The sequence below is a fragment of the Diabrotica undecimpunctata genome, chromosome 9, assembly GCF_040954645.1.
Source record: "Diabrotica undecimpunctata isolate CICGRU chromosome 9, icDiaUnde3, whole genome shotgun sequence".
Taxonomy (NCBI): domain Eukaryota; kingdom Metazoa; phylum Arthropoda; class Insecta; order Coleoptera; family Chrysomelidae; genus Diabrotica; species Diabrotica undecimpunctata.
In genome coordinates this window covers 38,128,819-38,148,766 of record NC_092811.1, presented here as the reverse complement: position 1 = coordinate 38,148,766, position 19,948 = coordinate 38,128,819, and the positions used below count along the sequence as shown (strand labels likewise).

At 31.6% G+C, this 19,948-nt stretch overlaps 1 protein-coding gene across 1 annotated transcript in view; it reads right to left on the bottom strand.

Moving 5' to 3' along the window:
• LOC140450536 (uncharacterized) overlaps nt 1-19,720 on the bottom strand; it is a 59,910-nt gene extending 40,190 nt beyond the window's left edge. The window contains exons 1-2 of the mRNA XM_072544192.1: nt 19,423-19,720; nt 46-1,877 (exon numbers count right to left, since the gene is read on the bottom strand). Coding sequence (XP_072400293.1) covers nt 46-1,877; nt 19,423-19,702 — 2,112 coding nt within the window. The 5' untranslated portion in view covers nt 19,703-19,720. The remainder of the gene's footprint in view (nt 1-45; nt 1,878-19,422) is intronic.
• Between the last annotated feature and the right edge of the window lie 228 nt (nt 19,721-19,948).

Sequence of the window (19,948 nt, the reverse complement as noted above, 5' to 3'; positions counted from 1 at the left end):
CTAAGAACTTCGTTGAGTAAATGTTACATGTAAAAAGGTTTATCATAAGTGTGTATTTCCATGTTTTTTTAAATGGGAATTTCGTGAAAACTTTTTGGCACAAATTTCACATGTAAAAGGTTTATCGCCAGTGTGTAGTCTCATATGTTCTGTTAAACTGGATCTTTGTGAAAAACTTTTGGCACAAATATCACATACAAAAGGTTTATCGCCAGTATGTACTCTCATATGTTCTGTTAAAGTGTATCTTTGTAAAAAACTTTTGGGGCAAATTTCACATGCAAAAGGTTTATCGCCAGTGTGTATTCTCATATGTTGTTTTAAAATGTTCCTTTGTGAAAACTTTTTCGCACAAATTTCACATTCAAAAGGTTTATCGCCAGTGTGTACTCTCATATGTTCTGATAAACTGAATTTTTGTGAAAAAATTTTGGCACAAATTTCACATGCAAAAGGTTTATCGCCAGTGTGTAGTCTCATATGTTCTGTTAAACAGGATCTTTGTGAAAAATTTTTGGCACAAATTTTACATGCAAAAGGTTTTTCTCCAGTGTGTATTCTCATATGTTTTGTTAAACTGGATCTTTGTGAAAATCTCTTGGAGCAAATTTCGCATGCAAAAGGTTTTTCTCCAGTGTGTACTCCCATATGTTTTGGTAAACTGGATCTGTGTGAAAAACTCTTGGAGCAAATTTCACATTCAAAAGGTTTATCACCAGAGTGTATTCTCATATGTTGTGTTAAAGTAGATCTTTGTATAAAACTTTTCAAACAAATTTCACACGCAAAAGGTTTATCGCCAGTATGTATTCTCATATGCTGTTTTAAATTGAAATTTTGTGAAAACTTTTTGGCACAAATTGCACATGTGAAGGATTGATCTCCAGTGTGTATTATCATATGTGCTTTTAAGTTGGATGTTCTTGAAAACGTTTTGGAACAAATTTCACATGCAAAAGATTTATTTCCAGTGTGTACTCTCATATGTTTTCTTAAACCTGATCTTTGTGAAAAACTCTTGGAACAAATTTCACACACAAAAAGCTTATCTTCAGTATGTATTCCTATATGTTGTCTTAAGTTAGATCTATTTGAAAAACTCTTAAAGCAAATTTCACATTCAAAAGGTTTATCGCCAGTGTGTACTCTCATATGTTCTGTTAAAGTGGAAGTTTGTGAAAAATTTTTGGAGCAAATTTCACATTCAAAAGGTTTATCGCCAGTGTGTACTCTCATATGTTGTGTTAAACTGGATCTATGTAAGAAACGTTTAGAGCAAATTTCACATGCAAAAGGTTTATAGCCAGTATGTATTCTGACATGTTGATTTAAATGGGAACGTTGTGAATACTTTTTGGGACAAATTGCACATGCAAAAGGTTTATCTCCAGTGTGTGTTCTCATATGATTTGTTAAAATGTATCTTCTTGAAAAACTCTTGGAGCAAATTTCACAATCAAAATGTTTATCGCCAGTATGTATTCGCATATGTTCTTTCAAAAGAGATCTTCGAGAAAATAATTCAGAGCAAATTTCGCATGGAAAAGTATTTTTTTCAGTAGGTAGTGTTAAAACACTCTCTTTATTAAACTCATTAGAACAGTGAGTGTTTACACTTGATTTTAAATCAGAACTTTCTGAAAACTTTTTGATACATGTTGTACACGTGCAAACTTGGTCTCCAATATGAACACTTGTATCTGTTTTTAAATGATTCATTGCTGAAAATTGTTTGGAGCAAATTTCAGTAGTAAAATAGTTTTTCTCAGCTTTCACATTCGTAGAGGTAGTTAAACATTGGCCCAAATCACCGTCAATTCCAAGATGGTTCTTGAATAACTGGCTTGCATCAGTTTGTATATCTTCATAGGGAAAACCTAAAATCGTGACTATGTATTAAACCACTATCATGTACTTAAATAAAAAAATAAATTAATTAAAAAATTTTATGATCGTATTTTGTTAGACATTAGTTTGAAAGTTGTTTTTTGTATTTTCTTCAAACTATTTAAACAATAATTGTCCTCCCACTTTCTCTCTTTCTGCTCGTGAAATGTGACTGAAATCAAGTGTGCAACGACTACTGTTTTAACATGTCGTCTTTCATTTTGTTTTTTAAAATTTTTAAAGTATGTATTAATTGTCTAAGTGTCTTTTATACAGTAACATTTTTAAGGTAGTTGTAATTGCAGTACATATCAAGTTATTTAACGTTGTTGTTTATGCCACGAATCTTACATTCGGGTAAGTTTTGACGTGACAACGTCTTAAATTAGGTTGTGGCTCGGAGTCATTCATGAAAAAGTGTAACGCCCACTCACGTCTGTTACGGTGAGTCACCGAACGAGAGAGAGGCCCGCCGGACCGGCGAATGCCTTGCGTCTCTCTCCCACTCAAACATGATCGGTCCGCTGCGCGCGCAGCACTAGAGAATTAGGCGCGTTGAATCGGTGCGTGCTTGAATCATCGTCCTATCCTCAACAAAATCACTCAAATAGAAATTAGTTAAGTTTAAGTTTACATGTACAATGTTTTAGTAAACAAAATATATTTCTATAGTTAAAATTTGTGCAATTCTTATTTTCATTCAATTCCTTGTTCCTATTGTGCAATTTAATAATATTCATATCAATAAATATTCTACCGAGAAAAAGACGTTGTCACGTAAAATCTTCGCCCGTAAAACCGACTTTACAGGCAACCGATTTTTTTTTTAGCTTTTTTATTGCATCATTCAAATTGTTACAACATAGTAATTTTCTTTGTAGACCTTGATAAAGGTGGCAAAAAACCACCGAAAGCTTGGATTCAGAATAAATAGTACGCCTTAGCAAAGCTCTATTTTTTATTGACTACCACACCCAAAAAGAAAAAAGTATTTACATATTTTTTCCAAACTAGTCAAAAAATTTTGGACTACTTTATATATATATATATATATATATATATATATATATATATATATATATATATATATATATATTAATTTTAATAATGCAGGCATTAGTCAGTGCGTTCCCAAAAGTTGTAACCTTCATGCATAACCATTGGGTATACAAATATTCAAGGCCAGGTCGCCAAAATCGGAGAGAGTGGGGGTGGTTCTTTCAACTATATAGAAGCTGTGTATTATTTCTGAAATCCAAATGCACTTGGGCAATGTAAAATTAAAATGTAATTGGGCACCATCCCTTTGATTTGAGAGTGTTTATACAAAACTAAAATTAAAATCGTATCGTAAGAAAACAAACATTTTATATCATGGCATTAGATTATGAATTAGCAGTTTATGAAAATAAAATTATACTTTATCGGAAAATTTCGAAATTTGTTCACATAAAAATACAGTTATTTATTATCTAGAATACCTATTATAATTAAAATATCAGTAATAAAGCACTTCACTGTTTATTTTGTTCGTAAATATTCTTCGCTTGTTCAATAAAGAAAAATATAGAAATCAGTACAACCTGATTTATCCTACGGCTGGTGGTTATAAAGAAAAGGATACAATTTATTTCTTTTTACTCTCTAAGTAGTTGGCTGAATGAAACCATGAGTATGAGTCCATTTAATACTAGCACCATACATCATAAAGAGATACAGGGTTGAGTTTCAGAAAACCATGTCACAAATTAACATTTTCAAAACCAGCGGGCACAAGAAGCAGAGGACGACCACGAATGAGATGGATTGATGATGTGGAAGAAGACCTACAGATTCTAGGGCTTAGAAGATGGAGGGAAGTTGCCAGGAATCGACAGGAGTGGCGACTTCTTTGTGAGCAGGCCAAGATCCACAACGGATTGTCGAGTCACTTATGATGATGATGATGTCACAAATCCATACATATATAACCTCGAGCCAAATAAACATATTTTAGCAATATTCAAGGCTCCCCCATAAGGGTCTAACAATAAATATTTATCTGAAAATATATAAAAGAAAAGGATTTTTTCGGCTTACCTCTTTAAGAGACACTTAAATAAAATAACGTCTTAACTGTTCGACGTTCTAGGAGATAAAGATGGATGCCAGCGACTTTCGCTCGGGAATCGAAACGAGTGACGAGTTAACGAACGCTCTCATCTATCGGATATGTTAGGAATTACAGTAGGATCTTTGAGGTAATTAAAAGCGGATAACCTCGGCGGATAGATGGCGTGAGCAATGTTATTAAAAAAAAATTTACTCGAAATTATAATGAATTTTCTGAAACTTTTGAAACGGTTACAAAGTGTGCACGGTTTGTGCGGATTTAATTTTCGTCAATTTGAGATAATAGAAGGCGAGGACTAACTACTAAACCAATGTTCGAACCTAAACTGACCATAAGGAAAAATAAACAACGTCCGCTGGAATTGAACATCGGAATACTTTTGCCGTTACACAAAAAACTAGACCAACTCAAATGTAGAAATTATCGAGCTTAACGTTACTAATGAGCAATTTAGTATACCATGCGGTCCATATGTATGGAATAAATTCATTTTTGGCATTATTATGTACTATCTGAAAAAAACTTGAAACAGGTCGATTTTTATTCTTAAATTGACAATTTACAGTATGAAAATATTATCCCCTTCCAGCACCCCCTTTGAATTATAAGCACCCCTTCGAAAATTTTAAATAACAAAGGGGGTCGTGTGACATCTTATTAGAAAGGGATTTTAGTCTACTCTGTTCAGAAATATAAAGTTTTTTAAGTTTGGTGCAATCATAACTGAGAAAATTGATTTTTAAGATGTAAAATTTTGATAATGTCTCTATCACAAAACTTTAGGTTGAATGAAGATAATAATGTCACATAATATTTAGAATGTATTTTTCAATTAAATTAAATGTTCAAAATAACCATTATTCACTTCTTGACAATAGCCGAGGCGATTTTGGAATTTTCGCACAAAGTAATCGAGAAGAGTCTTGTTGGTATTAAATAGATCGATCTCATTTGGATGATTGACATCAGGAAAAATTCTTCGTAATGTAGGCACTAAAAAGTTAATCAAAAAATCTAGATAAACCTCACCATCAACTGTGCCCTCAAAAAAATAAAGACCAATAATTTTATTGTTAATGATACCAGCCTAAATGTTAATTTTTTTAGGATATTGCGTGAGTCTCACACACCCAGTGAGGATTTTCTCTGAGTTTGTTAACCGTTCCGCCGCTTCATCAGAAAAAATTATTTTGTTTATGAACTGCAAATCTGCGTTCATTCTGCCCATCATCATTTCACAGAATTCTTGCCTTCTATCGGGATCATCTTCATTTAACTCCTGAACCAACTGAACTTTGTAAGGGTGGTATTTTTCTTTATGCAAAACTCTCAAAATAAATTATTTACTTACATCATTGACGGCGGCCAGTTTTCCAGTTGTCTTATGCGGATTTTCCTCAATCTCTAGAAGTACATCTAACTTTTTTTCATCAGTAAATTTAACATTTCTACCTGGTTTTTCAATATTTTTTACATGTCCAGTATAACGAAACTTTTTTCAATTTTTCTAACTGTAGACTGCGAAACTTGTTGACCAGGGTATTTATTATTAAACATTTCACAAACCTCCTTTTGAGTTCTTGTTTTATTACCAAAACCAATTATAATTAAAATTTCTATTCTTTTAGTCTCGGACAAATGAGCCATAATTAAATTTAATACGATTATACTGACGTCTTTTAGTAACTTTAAATACCTAAATGACAGCAGCCTACTAGATTCATATCAATTGTTTATTTGGCTTTTTGACTAATATTTTATTATTTTCAAAGTTTTTTCCCTAATGTTTAGCAGAACAGATAAGAAAATACCTGATTATTTCTAAAGTATATTTTAATAGACCAGGCAATACTGCTGATTTAAAAGTTAGGATAACGGAAGAAACTAACAAAATAACCCCCGAGGTCATACAAAATGTTGTACGAGAATTCCAAAACCGCGTCGGTTATTGTCAAGAAGTGAATAATGGTGCTCAAGTTGAACATTTAATTTAATTGTAAAAATCAATTTTCTCAGTTATTATTGCACAATCTCAAAAAACTTTATATTGCTGAACAGAGGACTAAAATCCCTTTCTAACAAGGTGCCACACGACCCCCTTTGTTATTTAAAATTTTCGAGGGGGTGCTTATAATTCAAAGGGGGTGTTGGAAGGGGATAATATTTTCATACTGTATACTGTCAATTTAAGAATAAAAATCGACCTGTTTCAGGTTTTTTTCAGATAGTACATAATAACGCTAAAAACGAATGTATGCGGAACAAATACATGTAACATACCAATGCGGTTACCAAAAACTAAATAAAATTATAAAAAATTAAAGGATGAAAATGAAAATCATGAAACGATTCTATGTTATATTTAATAAATATATTAATATATTATACTTAAATTGAATTATATAAAATACAAAGAGAATAAATAAAATTAAATACAATTAACTAAAATTAGATCAAATTAATTAAAATTAAATAAAATTAACTAAATTTATATAAAAAATTACATAAAATTAAATAAAAATTAAACAAAATTAAATAGAATTAAATAAAATTAAATAAAGTTCAATGAAATTAAATAAACTAAATAAAATTAAGCAAAATTAAGTAAATTTAAATTAAATTAAATAAAAATAATATAAACTTAAAAGTTTAAAATGACAAAAAATTATAAAAAGTTATATAAAACTATAAAAGATTAAATAAAATAAAAAATTAAAGGCTCAAAATGAAAATGTAAATGATAAAAAAATTTAACAAATATCAAAATTATACACAATTTAAAAAAATTAAATAAAATTAAATGCAATTAAATAAAATTTAATACAATTAAATAAAATTAGATCCAATTAAGTAAAATAAAATTAGGAAAAATTAATTAAAATTAAATAAAATTTAGTAAAATTAGATAAATATATATTAAATTAACTAGAAATTAATAAAATTATAAAAAATTATAAAAAAATTATCAAAAATTATTAAAAATTAAATAAAATTATATAGATAATAATAAAAATGTACATGATGAATAAATTCTATATTATATTTACCAAATGTTGAAAAGTTTTAAAATCGTAAAACATAATGTTTAAAGAAAAAATTAAGATTTGTTAAATTTTAAAGAACTTAAATGTGTAGTGTTAATATAAAAAATATTAACAATTCAATAATAAGCAGACAAAATTTCGTTACCTACATATACCTGTGGGGAGTAGTATCATCATCATTCTGGTTTTACCTGCGTGGGTCCTAGCCTCCTCAAGAATTTCTCTCCAGTCGTCCCTATCCATCGCCTTTCTCCTCCACGCACGTATTCCCATATTTCTCATGTCCTCATCGATGTTATCAAGGAACCTTGTTTCTTCTTCTCTGACCAATGGGTCTATCAAGGAGCGTTTTTCTAGCTGGATCATTTTGTTCCATCCGCATTACATATCCTATCCACCTCAGACGTCCTATATTAATATGTTTTACGATATCAGTTTCCTGGCATATACTATAAAGTTCGAAGTTGTATCGTTTTCTCCACATTCCATTGTCATTCACTGCTCCATAGATTCGCCTTAGTACTTTTCTTTCGAAACATCCTAACATGTTTCCATTATTTTTTGTTAGAGTCCAGGTCTCTGAACCATATGTTAGGATATTATTGTTTTGTAGAGTTTTATTTTTGTATTTCGCGATATAACTGTGGATTTAAGGAGATTGATCAAAAAATAGCATCTGATGGCCGTTCATATTTTGCGGTTTATCTCTGCAGTAGTATTATTTTTAGTGTTAAGGAGTGCTCCCAGGTATACAAATTCGTTCACTGCTTCGATGACTTCATTTTCTATAACCAGTGGTCGTAGGATTTGTTGTTGCGTGCTTATTTTCATATACTTCGTTTTTTTGGTGTTTATTATTAAACCCATTTTTGTAGCTGATTCTTTTAATGCTACATACGCTTCTCGTACAGTGTTTTCCGTTCTTCCAACAACATTGATATCATCAGTATAGGCCAGGCTTTGTACTGATTTATTATATATTGAACCAGTGGTTGTGATTTGTGACATACGTATTACTTTTTCCAGAGCCAGATTGAACAGTATACAGGAGAGAGGGTCTCCCTGGCGCAACCCATTATTTGTTTTAAAAGGTTCAGACAGTTCCCTCTAAATTCGTACTCTACATTCAACTTTTTCAAGAGTTAGTTTTGTTAAATTTTCCAACCGATTTGGTATTCCTAGCTCTTTCATTGCTTTGAACATTTCTCTTCTATTCACAGAGTCGTATGCTGCTTTGTAGTCTATAAATATGTGATGAGTATCAATGCCATATTCCAGTGTTTTTTCCAAAATTTGTTTTAGGGTTGCAATCTGATGAATTGTAGATTTACCACCTCTGAAACCAGCCTGGTATTTTCCTACTATCCGTTCTGCATATTGTGTCATACGGTGACATAGTACTGTCGAAAACATTTTATATGCTGTATTTAGAAGCGTAATTCCTCTGTGGTTAGAGCATTCAAAGATATCTCCTTTTTTGTGTATGGTGCAAAGTACTCCAATATTCTAATCATTGGGGAGGGATTTCTGTGTCCATATTTCTTTTATAAGCTGCTATAATGCCATAATGGTATCATGGCCACCTTCTTTATATAGTTCAGTTGGGAGATTATCTATTCCGGGTGATTTGTTTCTGGCTAGTTTTTTAACTGCATCTTTAACTTCAAGAATCGTTGGTGGTTCCTCTTCCTTCTCGTCTGCACCCCTTACCCCATCTCTTTTATCTTCCAGGTTTTCTTCTTCCTCCATATTAAGTGCCTGGTTAAAGTATCCCACCTATCTACTCAATACATCTTTCCTCGTTGTTAATAGATCGCCATTCTGACTTCTGCATTGTCTTGTGGTTGCCTTGAATTCTTTTCTGTTGATGTTAACTTTCTGATATGAATTATTTCTCTCTGTTAAGGTTTTCTATACATTTAAGTTCCGTATTTAGGTAATTTCGTTATTTTCTTTTGTGTATCCTCTTTTTTTCTCTTCTCTTTGTCTGGTTCTAGAGTTCTTCTAGTTCGTCGGGTAAGCATCTTTCTGTAGGCATCATTTTTTTTTTGTTGCATTCTTGTATTCATCGTCAAACCAATGATTTTTACTGGCACAAATTTCTGTTCCTATTTCATCTTTCGCTGTTGCTTCAATGTCTTCCTTTATTCTGGTCCAGTAGGAGTCTATATCTGTCTGGCCTTCTTCATTTACATTTTGATTCCTTAGCCTGTTGGTGATGTTTTCTGAGTACTGTTCTGCAATTGTCATATCTCCCAGCTTTTGTACATTCCATTTTTTTCTAGCCATTTTATTTTCTTTACTGGTGTTTGAAATTCTAGTCCTCAATGTTCAGATCACTAGGCAATGACCTGAGTCTGTTTGCGCCTCTATAACTGCGGGGAGTAGTATTGTCGATATAAATAACATTAGGTCTATTAATAGCGTAAAAGTTACCACATGCTCATCTAAAATGGTAAGGTATGGTTATATACCTTGCCTCTGTCAAAACCTCCATCCATCAGAACTAAGTCAATGCGGGCATTGGAACTTATACCAGCCCAAACCATAATTGAGCCTCCTCGATAAGTTATTCTGTCAGCAATATTGCATTGGGCGACTCGTTCTTTTTGTCTTATCCAGATTCTTTAGCGATCATCTGGTGATCTCAAGCAGAACCTGGACTCATCCAAGAACAAAACATTACTCTAATCTGTGTAATTCCAATTTTCGTGTTCCCTTGCAAAAGCAAGTCAAGCTCTGCGGTGTTCCTCAGGTAGCTGTGGATATATAGCTGATCTTTTGGATAATAATTTCGCTTCATGAAGTCGTCGACGAACTGTCTACCTACTTACATCCATATTTCGGACTTCGTTCAGGCGATTCGCCAGCTTAATTGAAGATATATATGTCTATTTTTTAAAGCAGCTTTACATCTAGGCCAAGCAAGTCTCATGATACGCAAGTTCGTCTTGCATGGCATATATCTTGCCTAGCCTGATCTGTTTACATCAGAGTTATTTTCATGCAATTTTGAGACTCTACTCACTGTTGCCAATAGAAGAAATATATCGAAATATTAACTTTAGATATTTCACTTAGAAATTTTAGTCCAGCATTAAATATATTAAAATATAAATCACAAATGATTACATCCAATAATTAACATTTACCATACATTTACACTTACACAATATGGTTAAGTTTTATTCTAAACTATAGATTTTGTTATATTGGTAACATAAATTTTTACGATAAATTTCATCAAAATAGCATGAAAAATAATAGAATGTGTTATAAATTTTCGTCTAGCACGGATATTGCATGTACATGGGCAGTTTCATAATATGTCTTGTATAGCATGAAAATTGCATAATGTAAAGTCTACCTTAAACACGAACAAACCAAAAATCGATCATTGTGTGAGAATGTTGCTCTCCTATGGCCTAATTAAGACTTTCTAGTGTAGTTGCCGTTTTGACTGAACCACTGAATGACTATTTGAACAGCATAACAACTTAACCTAGCAACTGGAAGGCATAATATTGACTACGACCATATTGCACTAAAGCTACTGCTCTTTCAGCATCCGTTGGTGCTAATGTCATCTTAATTGAAAATTTTGAACTCACAACGTTTTAATTTCAAATTGATCCAGTTTTTAAAATCAGTATGATAACAAATTAATTTCTTGCCATGTATTGAACTTAATTTTTGACAAAAAAATAAATTACTATTGTTTATAGTCTTGTTAAGAGTCTATTATGGTAAAGGAATTGCCAAGTCAAGAAAATATGTTGAAGAGATTTGTTGTATCGGCTCCCTTTGAATATAAGGATGACATGTATAAACCAGAGTTTTGGCCTAATGGTGTTGGCATAAAAAGGTTCCAGATGCATCGTCATAAGGATTTTCTAGATAACCGAGGTGGAAATTTTTCATAGGAGAAAATAGAGAACACAAGACACATCAACACAAGGAAATTGAAATACAAAACACAGTCACACGAGCAAAGAATATAAGTATCATCCACCAGAACCTCCAATCCATAGGAAATTGTATTGATGAAATAGAAGAACTTCTAACAAACAACAGTGACTGTAAAATATTGTGCACAACAGAACATTGGAAAACTAAAGAAGAATTAAGTGAATATGGAATTAACAATTTTGTGCTGACAGCTAGTCATTGTAGAAATAATGTGAGCGAACATGGAGGAACAGCTATATATCTTAGTAAAGACATCGTTGGCCAGGAAAGAAAGGATATACAAGAGTTATCAGTAGATAGGGTAATAGAGTGTGCTGTATGCGAAGCTAATATAGGTAATAACAAACTCATTATAGCATCAGTTTACAGACCATCAGGTAGCGATCTGGCAGTTTTTTTAAACAAATTTGATATTATACTGGGAAGAACTATGATAGAAAACACAATTATAATTATAGGGGGAGATTTCAATATCGATCTTAAGAATAACACATTAGATAAAGTAAAATTTTGTATGTTAATTAACTCATATAATATTTGTCATGTAATTGAAGACTACACTAGAGTAACTGCCACATCTAAAACTTGTATAGATAACATACTAACAAATATGCAATCATATGTGTCAGTAGAAGTCTTGCACGCTGGAATCTCTGATCATTCTGCCCAAAAATTTACTTTTCAGGTAGAGGAAGCAGAAACGAATACTCTTGAAATGAAAAGACATTTTAGTACAAATAATATTGAAACCTTTATAAGTAAATTACATAATCATGACTGGCTTAATTTAAGTTACAAATGTGTAAATGATCAATGGAATACTTTCTTAAATCAGTTTCTGTATATATTCAATCAGTGCTTTCCTTTTAAAAAGTTAGATTCTAGGCAACGTAAAAAAGGCCTTAATAAAAGAGATGATCCAGAGATAATAGAATGTAAGACTCGTTTAGACATCTTGTTTACAATGAGCAGAGTTAACCATAAATTCTATGATTCCTATAGACAGGTAAAAAAAGAATATAATAAGAAACTAATAACAAAACGATCAAAGCTATATGAAAACAGGATGTCTGAAGCTGCCAACAAAAATAAATGCATGTGGCAAATTGTTAGTGAAATTAATGGTCAATTAAAAAGTGTAAATTCAATAAAAGTAGAGGGTAGTCCTCAAGAGATTGCTGATAAATACATGATCCACTTAAATACTACTTTAAATAACACTTTATCTCAATTACAATACACTGAATATAAAGACAACATTGCAAGTAACATAAATTCAGTGTTTGTCGCACCTGTGACAGAAACTGAAATTATGGATATAACTAAAAATTTAAAAAACAAAATGAGTTGTGTAAATGATAAAATACCCACTAAAATCCTTAAACTTTGTATAAAGGAGATAGTGAATCCTCTCACTACAATCATAAATAATTCACTAAAATCTGGTGTATTTCCTGAATGCCTGAAAACTGCCATAGTAACACCTGTTTACAAAAAGGGTGATCCTAAATTAATTAATAACTATAGACCAATTAGCCTACTATGTTCCTTTTCAAAAATCTTAGAAATGACTATGTATAGGCGGATAACAGAATTTTTAACAAAATGTCATATTATTAGTGCAAATCAGCATGGTTATCAACAGGGAAAATCAACTCAGACTGCGATTTTTCAATTTGTCTGGGATATTTTGAAATGTACTGAGATTGGTCATATGGCTTTGGGTCTCTTTTTGGACCTATCAAAGGCATATGACTGTTTAGTGCATGACCTATTATTTGATAAATTGGAGAAATATGGTATAAAATTATTTAAAAAAAACAGTGTCACAAACGAAAATATTATTTACTTATTCCTAACCGTTACATATACAAATAGTCCTCCACAGAATATGGCTCAAGAGCTACCAGTAATTTAAATATTTGATGTTTATACAAACTTAATCTTTCCTCCCTTTTAATAGGTTCAGGCAGTTTATTAAACAATTTGATGCAGCAATAAAGAGCGTTTTTTTCTGTTATACTTAACCTGTGTATTGGAATTTTATAATTATATAACCTGGTATTTACTATACTATTGGGCTCAAAGTTCCTAAAGAGTATTTTATTCTTATATAGAAACGGTAAGCATTCTTGAATAAATACAGCGTAAACTGTTAAAATATTATTACTCCTAAAATGCCCTCTACATGATTCCCTACTTTTTAAGTCAAACATAACTCTGATTATTTTTTTCTGAACCAGAAATACATTATTTATGTCCCTACTGTGGCCAAAATTTATTAGACCATATCTAAATTAATAAGGCTCGTAAAAACAACTATGAGTAAAGTGATCTGCAGAGTGCAAATACAAGGCGATATGTCACAAGCGTTTGAAACATATGCAGGGTTACGGCAGGGAGATGCGCTGGCGTGCCTTCTCTTTAATATAGCGTTAGAAAAGACTATAAGAGATGCCGAGTTACACAATAGGGGAACAATCTTTAATAAATCAACGCAGATTATGGCTTACGCTGACGATCTGGATTTGATCGCACATACTACACGAGGACTTAAAGAGATGACTTCCACCTTCTTGACAGCCGCACAAAATATGGGCCTTAAAATAAACGAGAAAAAAACCAAAATGTTAGTATCTATTCCAAATAACAGAGATAGAGCTAGAAACGCCGAAGAAAACTTCAGTATAGACCAATATAATTTTGAGGTAGTAAATAAGTTTACATATTTGGGTTCTCTCATAACAAACGATAATGACACATCTGAAGAAGTAAAACGGAGGGTACTGCTAGCAAACAAATGTTATTTTGGACTAAGCAAGCAGGTAAAAAACAGAAATTTAAGCCAGAAAACCAAACTAATAATATATAGAACACTCATCCTACCAGTGCTGACATATGGGTCAGAAACATGGACCATCTCCAAAACAGACGCAAATCTTCTGCTCGTCTTCGAAAGGAAGATACTAAGAAGAATAATGGGCGCATTCTGTGAGAATGGTATTTGGAGAAGGCGATATAATTTCGAATTGTACGAGAAGTATAAAAAAATAGTAAATGGTAGAGATGTAATATCCTTCATAAAAATAGGTAGGCTTAGATGGGCTGGACATGTGTCAAGAGCAAATGAAAATTACCCACCCAGACGAACTCTATTATCGGTCCCAGTGGGAAATAGGAGTAGAGGCAGACCACGACTGAGATGGAGGGACGGTGTGGACGAGGACGCAAGGAAAATCGGCGCGGCAAATTGGCAACGGTTGGCGATGAACAGAAACGACTGGCGAAATAGACTGGGGAAGGTCAAGGCTCAACTAGAGCTGTAGCACCACTGATGATGATGATGATGATATCTAAATTTTGCTTCAAAATTAGCATGATACACTGTTTTTAATGAGTTACTATTCATGTATTTTTTTAGAACTCTAAAGCTGTAAATCACTTTACTCAAAGACATACATAACTGGTCAACATGTTTATCCCAACATAAAAAACTGTCAATATATAATCCTAAAAATTTGGTACTGCTGCTAATATTTAAAGTGTCATTATTTACAATAATACTGTTTGGCATATCTGAATGTGCATAATTTGTCTTAAACAAAAGAAGATGTGTTTTATTTTGATTTAAAACCAACCTATTCATAGAAAACCAGTCTTTAGCTTTCTGGAACTCTAAACTAGCATTAACGCTTAGAACAGACATGTCTTTACCACTGACTAAAATGTTTGTATCATCTGCATAATTTGTTATGCTGGAAGTAGTATTAGCCACTAGACCATGAAGATCATTGATATAGATCACAAACAGTAAAGGACCAATCACACTTCCTTGTGGTACTCCAATATTGATAGTGCTTTCAGATGAGATGCCTATTTCAGTGTTTTTATGTATTTTTACTAAATGTCTCCTATTTGCCAAGTAGGACTTAAACCAGTTCAATGCTGGTCCACGTATACCATATTTCTCCAATTTATCAAATAATAGGTCATGCACTAAACAGTCATATGCCTTTGATAGGTCCAAAAAGAGACCCAAAGCCATATGACCAATCTCAGTACATTTTAAAATATCCCAGACAAATTGAAAAATCGCAGTCTGAGTTGATTTTCCCTGTTGATAACCATGCTGATTTGCACTAATAATATGACATTTTGTTAAAAATTCTGTTATCCGCCTATACATAGTCATTTCTAAGATTTTTGAAAAGGAACATAGTAGGCTAATTGGTCTATAGTTATTAATTAATTTAGGATCACCCTTTTTGTAAACAGGTGTTACTATGGCAGTTTTCAGGCATTCAGGAAATACACCAGATTTTAGTGAATTATTTATGATTGTAGTGAGAGGATTCACTATCTCCTTTATACAAAGTTTAAGGATTTTAGTGGGTATTTCATCATTTCCACAACTCATTTTGTTTTTTAAATTTTTAGTTATATCCATAATTTCAGTTTCTGTCACAGGTGCGACAAACACTGAATTTGTTACTTGCAATGTTGTCTTTATATTCAGTGTATTGTAATTGAGATAAAGTGTTATTTAAAGTAGTATTTAGGTGGATCATGTATTTATCAGCAATCTCTTGAGGACTACCCTCTACTTTTATTGAATTTACACTTTTTAATTGACCATTAATTTCACTAACAATTTGCCACATGCATTTATTTTTGTTGGCAGCTTCAGACATCCTGTTTTCATATAGCTTTGATCGTTTTGTTATTAGTTTCTTATTATATTCTTTTTTTACCTGTCTATAGGAATCATAGAATTTATGGTTAACTCTGCTCATTGTAAACAAGATGTCTAAACGAGTCTTACATTCTATTATCTCTGGATCATCTCTTTTATTAAGGCCTTTTTTACGTTGCCTAGAATCTAACTTTTTAAAAGGAAAGCACTGATTGAATATATACAGAAACTGATTTAACAAAGTATTCCATTGATCATTTACACATTTGTAACTTAAATTAAGCCAGTCATGATTATGTAATTTACTTATAAAGGTTTCAATATTATTTGTACTAAAATGTCTTTTCATTTCAAGAGTATTCGTTTCTGCTTCCTCTACCTGAAAAGTTAATTTTTGGGCAGAATGATCAGAGATTCCAGCGTGCAAGACTTCTACTGATACATATGATTGCATATTTGTTAGTATGTTATCTATACAAGTTTTAGATGTGGCAGTTACTCTAGTGTAGTCTTCAATTACATGACAAATATTATATGAGTTAATTAACATACAAAATTTTACTTTATCTAATGTGTTATTCTTAAGATCGATATTGAAATCTCCCCCTATAATTATAATTGTGTTTTCTATCATAGTTCTTCCCAGTATAATATCAAATTTGTTTAAAAAAACTGCCAGATCGCTACCTGATGGTCTGTAAACTGATGCTATAATGAGTTTGTTATTACCTATATTAGCTTCGCATACAGCACACTCTATTACCCTATCTACTGATAACTCTTGTATATCCTTTCTTTCCTGGCCAACGATGTCTTTACTAAGATATATAGCTGTTCCTCCATGTTCGCTCACATTATTTCTACAATGACTAGCTGTCAGCACAAAATTGTTAATTCCATATTCACTTAATTCTTCTTTAGTTTTCCAATGTTCTGTTGTGCACAATATTTTACAGTCACTGTTGTTTGTTAGAAGTTCTTCTATTTCATCAATACAATTTCCTATGGATTGGAGGTTCTGGTGGATGATACTTATATTCTTTGCTCGTGTGACTGTGTTTTATATTTCAATTTCCTTGTGTTGATGTGTCTTGTGCTCTCTATTTTCTCCTATGAAAAATTTCCACCTCGGTTATCTAGAAAATCCTTATGACGATGCATCTGGAACCTTTTTATGCCAACACCATTAGGCCAAAACTCTGGTTTATACATGTCATCCTTATATTCAAAGGGAGCCGATACAACAAATCTCTTCAACATATTTTCTTGACTTAACAATTCCTTTACCATAATAGACTCTTAACAAGACTATAAACAATAGTAATTTATTTTTTTGTCAAAAATTAAGTTCAATACATGGCAAGAAATTAATTTGTTATACTGATTTTAACAACTGGATCAATTTGAAATTAAAACGTTGTGAGTTCAATATTTTCAATTAAGATGACATTAGCACCAACGGATGCTGAAAGAGCAGTAGCTTTAGTGCAATATGGTCGTAGTCAATATTATGCCTTCCAGTTGCTAGGTTAAGTTGTTATGCTGTTCAAATAGTCATTCAGTGGTTCAGTCAAAACGGCAACTACACTAGATCAACGGTTAGGAATAAGTAAATAATATTTTCGTTTGTGACACTGTTTTTTTTTAAATAATTTTATGTTCACGGAATGAATATTATTTTCTAAAATCAAAGATATTGTTATGTTATGTTATAAGAAATGTCACAAACAATTTAAAAATAAGTATAGAAATTAATAATTGTACTTATACAAGGGTTTTTCTAAATTTGTATATGCTACATAACAAGTCTTAATTTTTAAGACTCGCATAAATGAGAAATATGTCATGGATCAAATTTTGTGCACCTGAGTGTATTATAAATAAGTGGATTGAATACTGAGAGGCAAAGGGATTTCACAAAACGAAAGATCAGTGAATAACTGAGTAAATATTAGAAATAGGGATAATAGAATTTTGCAGGCAACAAGTCATGTACCATTGATTGAAATATATATATCCAATATTTCAATCAATGCTTGTACCTAATACAATGAGAGTCCAACATCCCATTCAATATGATAATGATAGCCCAGATAATTGCATCTGACAGGTGGCCAAATATTTATCGTTCATATTATAATTTGTTGGTTGTCAAAATTAAGTAAAACTGACGTAAAAATGCATATATATATATATATATATATATATATATATATATATATATATATATATATCGAGAAAAGGAGTACGACCGTCAATCCAATATAAACTAAGGTACACTCGAAGAGTGGTGGGTTTTTCGGTCAAAGTGGAGAAATAAAAGACAAAGACGATGGCTACTTCATCTATTTATTGAAGACGTTTCGCTTTCTGCTCAGAAAGCATCATCAGTTCATCTAAAAAGAACAATATGAAACCAAACATCCATAGAGAAGTTATAACCAAAGTGTGTTACCTTACAAAGACATGTAGCAGTCAGTGATGTTAAAAATATGAAAAAGCTTACAAAGCTGGACATTCAGAGTTAACGTTGTATATAACAATTAATTGAAACTAGGTAAAGTTTGCAATTTGACAAAATTAGCACAGCAAAAGAACATGTGATAAAAATACATGTATATATATAAAAAAAAATTTTTATAAAAACTTAGTAAAAAACCTTAATGTTTTTTACTAAGTTTTTATAAAATTTTTTTTTTATATATATACATGTATTTTTATCACATGTTCTTTTGCTGTGCTAATTTTGTCAAATTGCAAACTTTACCTAGTTTCAATTAATTGTTATATACAACGTTAACTCTGAATGTCCAGCTTTGTAAGCTTTTTCATATTTTTAACATCACTGACTGCTACATGTCTTTGTAAGGTAACACACTTTGGTTATAACTTCTCTATGGATGTTTGGTTTCATACTGTTCTTTTTAGATGAACTGATGATGCTTTCTGAGCAGAAAGCGAAACGTCTTCAATAAATAGATGAAGTAGCCATCGTCTTTGTCTTTTATTTCTCCACTTTGACCGAAAAACCCACCACTCTTCGAGTGTACCTTAGTTATATATATATATATATATATATATATATATATATATATATATATATATATATATATATATATATATATATATATACATAGACATATATTTTATGAAGAGAAGCACTTTTTTAATTAATGAAAAGAGTGATATATTTTTGTACAGACTTATGACAAATCAAAAGTTGGAAAAGTGTAAGCATTTTTGAAGTGTGTAAAAGATTTTAATTCCTTGCTGAGTGCTTTCGGTTTACAAAGGCATTTTTGCAGCTATGGTCAAATATAAACTACTTATCCTTTGAGAGATCATGCAGTAAGCAGAAAATTGCTGGTTCTATTTTTTCTTTTCTTTTTTAAATAATGAAAAAAAAAACACTAATGACTGTACACTGGATGTCACAAAAAGCGCATTAAAAAATTTGGTTATAGTAGGGGTGTCAAAACCCGACATTTTTACTGGAGTTGAAGCAGCAGATATATTTTCTGAACAGAAAAATAGAATGAGCAATTTGCTGCTTACCACATGATGTCTCCTAGTAGGCAGGATACTTTATATTTGACCATAGCTCCGAATATGGCTTTATAAGTGGAAAGCGCTCAGGTAGGAATTAAAAGCTTTTATACACTTCAAAAATACTCCCCCCCCCCCTTTTATAACTTTTGACTTTTTTAATTTCTTACTTTTTTCACTTGTTTCTTCTTCTTCAAATAATATGAGTTTATCTTCATATGTTTCTTTTTCTATCTTTATAGGGTTCCCTTTTATAATTAAATCATCAAATGTATCCTTTGTACTTTCCCTCTTGAGCCCCTCGTTAATCTCAACTTTAAGGGTATCAAAAAGAGCACCTCCCTCATTATCTATTTCTCCTTTACATGTGTATTCATTAACTTCTTGTTTTACTTCCATTTCAGTAAATTTAATTTTATCTATTTTCACAATACCTATACCTAGGGACATTCGGACAAGGTGAAGAATGAAGATAGCCACAAGTGAAGCTCACAAATCACAAAACAAAATATTGACGTTTGGCAGTGTTGCCATGTTCTTATAATTATAATGTATATGTTGTATTGTATCAGCGATGTAATATTGTTGATATACAAACAATAACAATACAAAGGAGAAAACACATACAAATACAAAGGAGAACGCTTTTAAAAAGTACATTTATATTGTAACTTGTTTAAATAAATAAAATGAGCG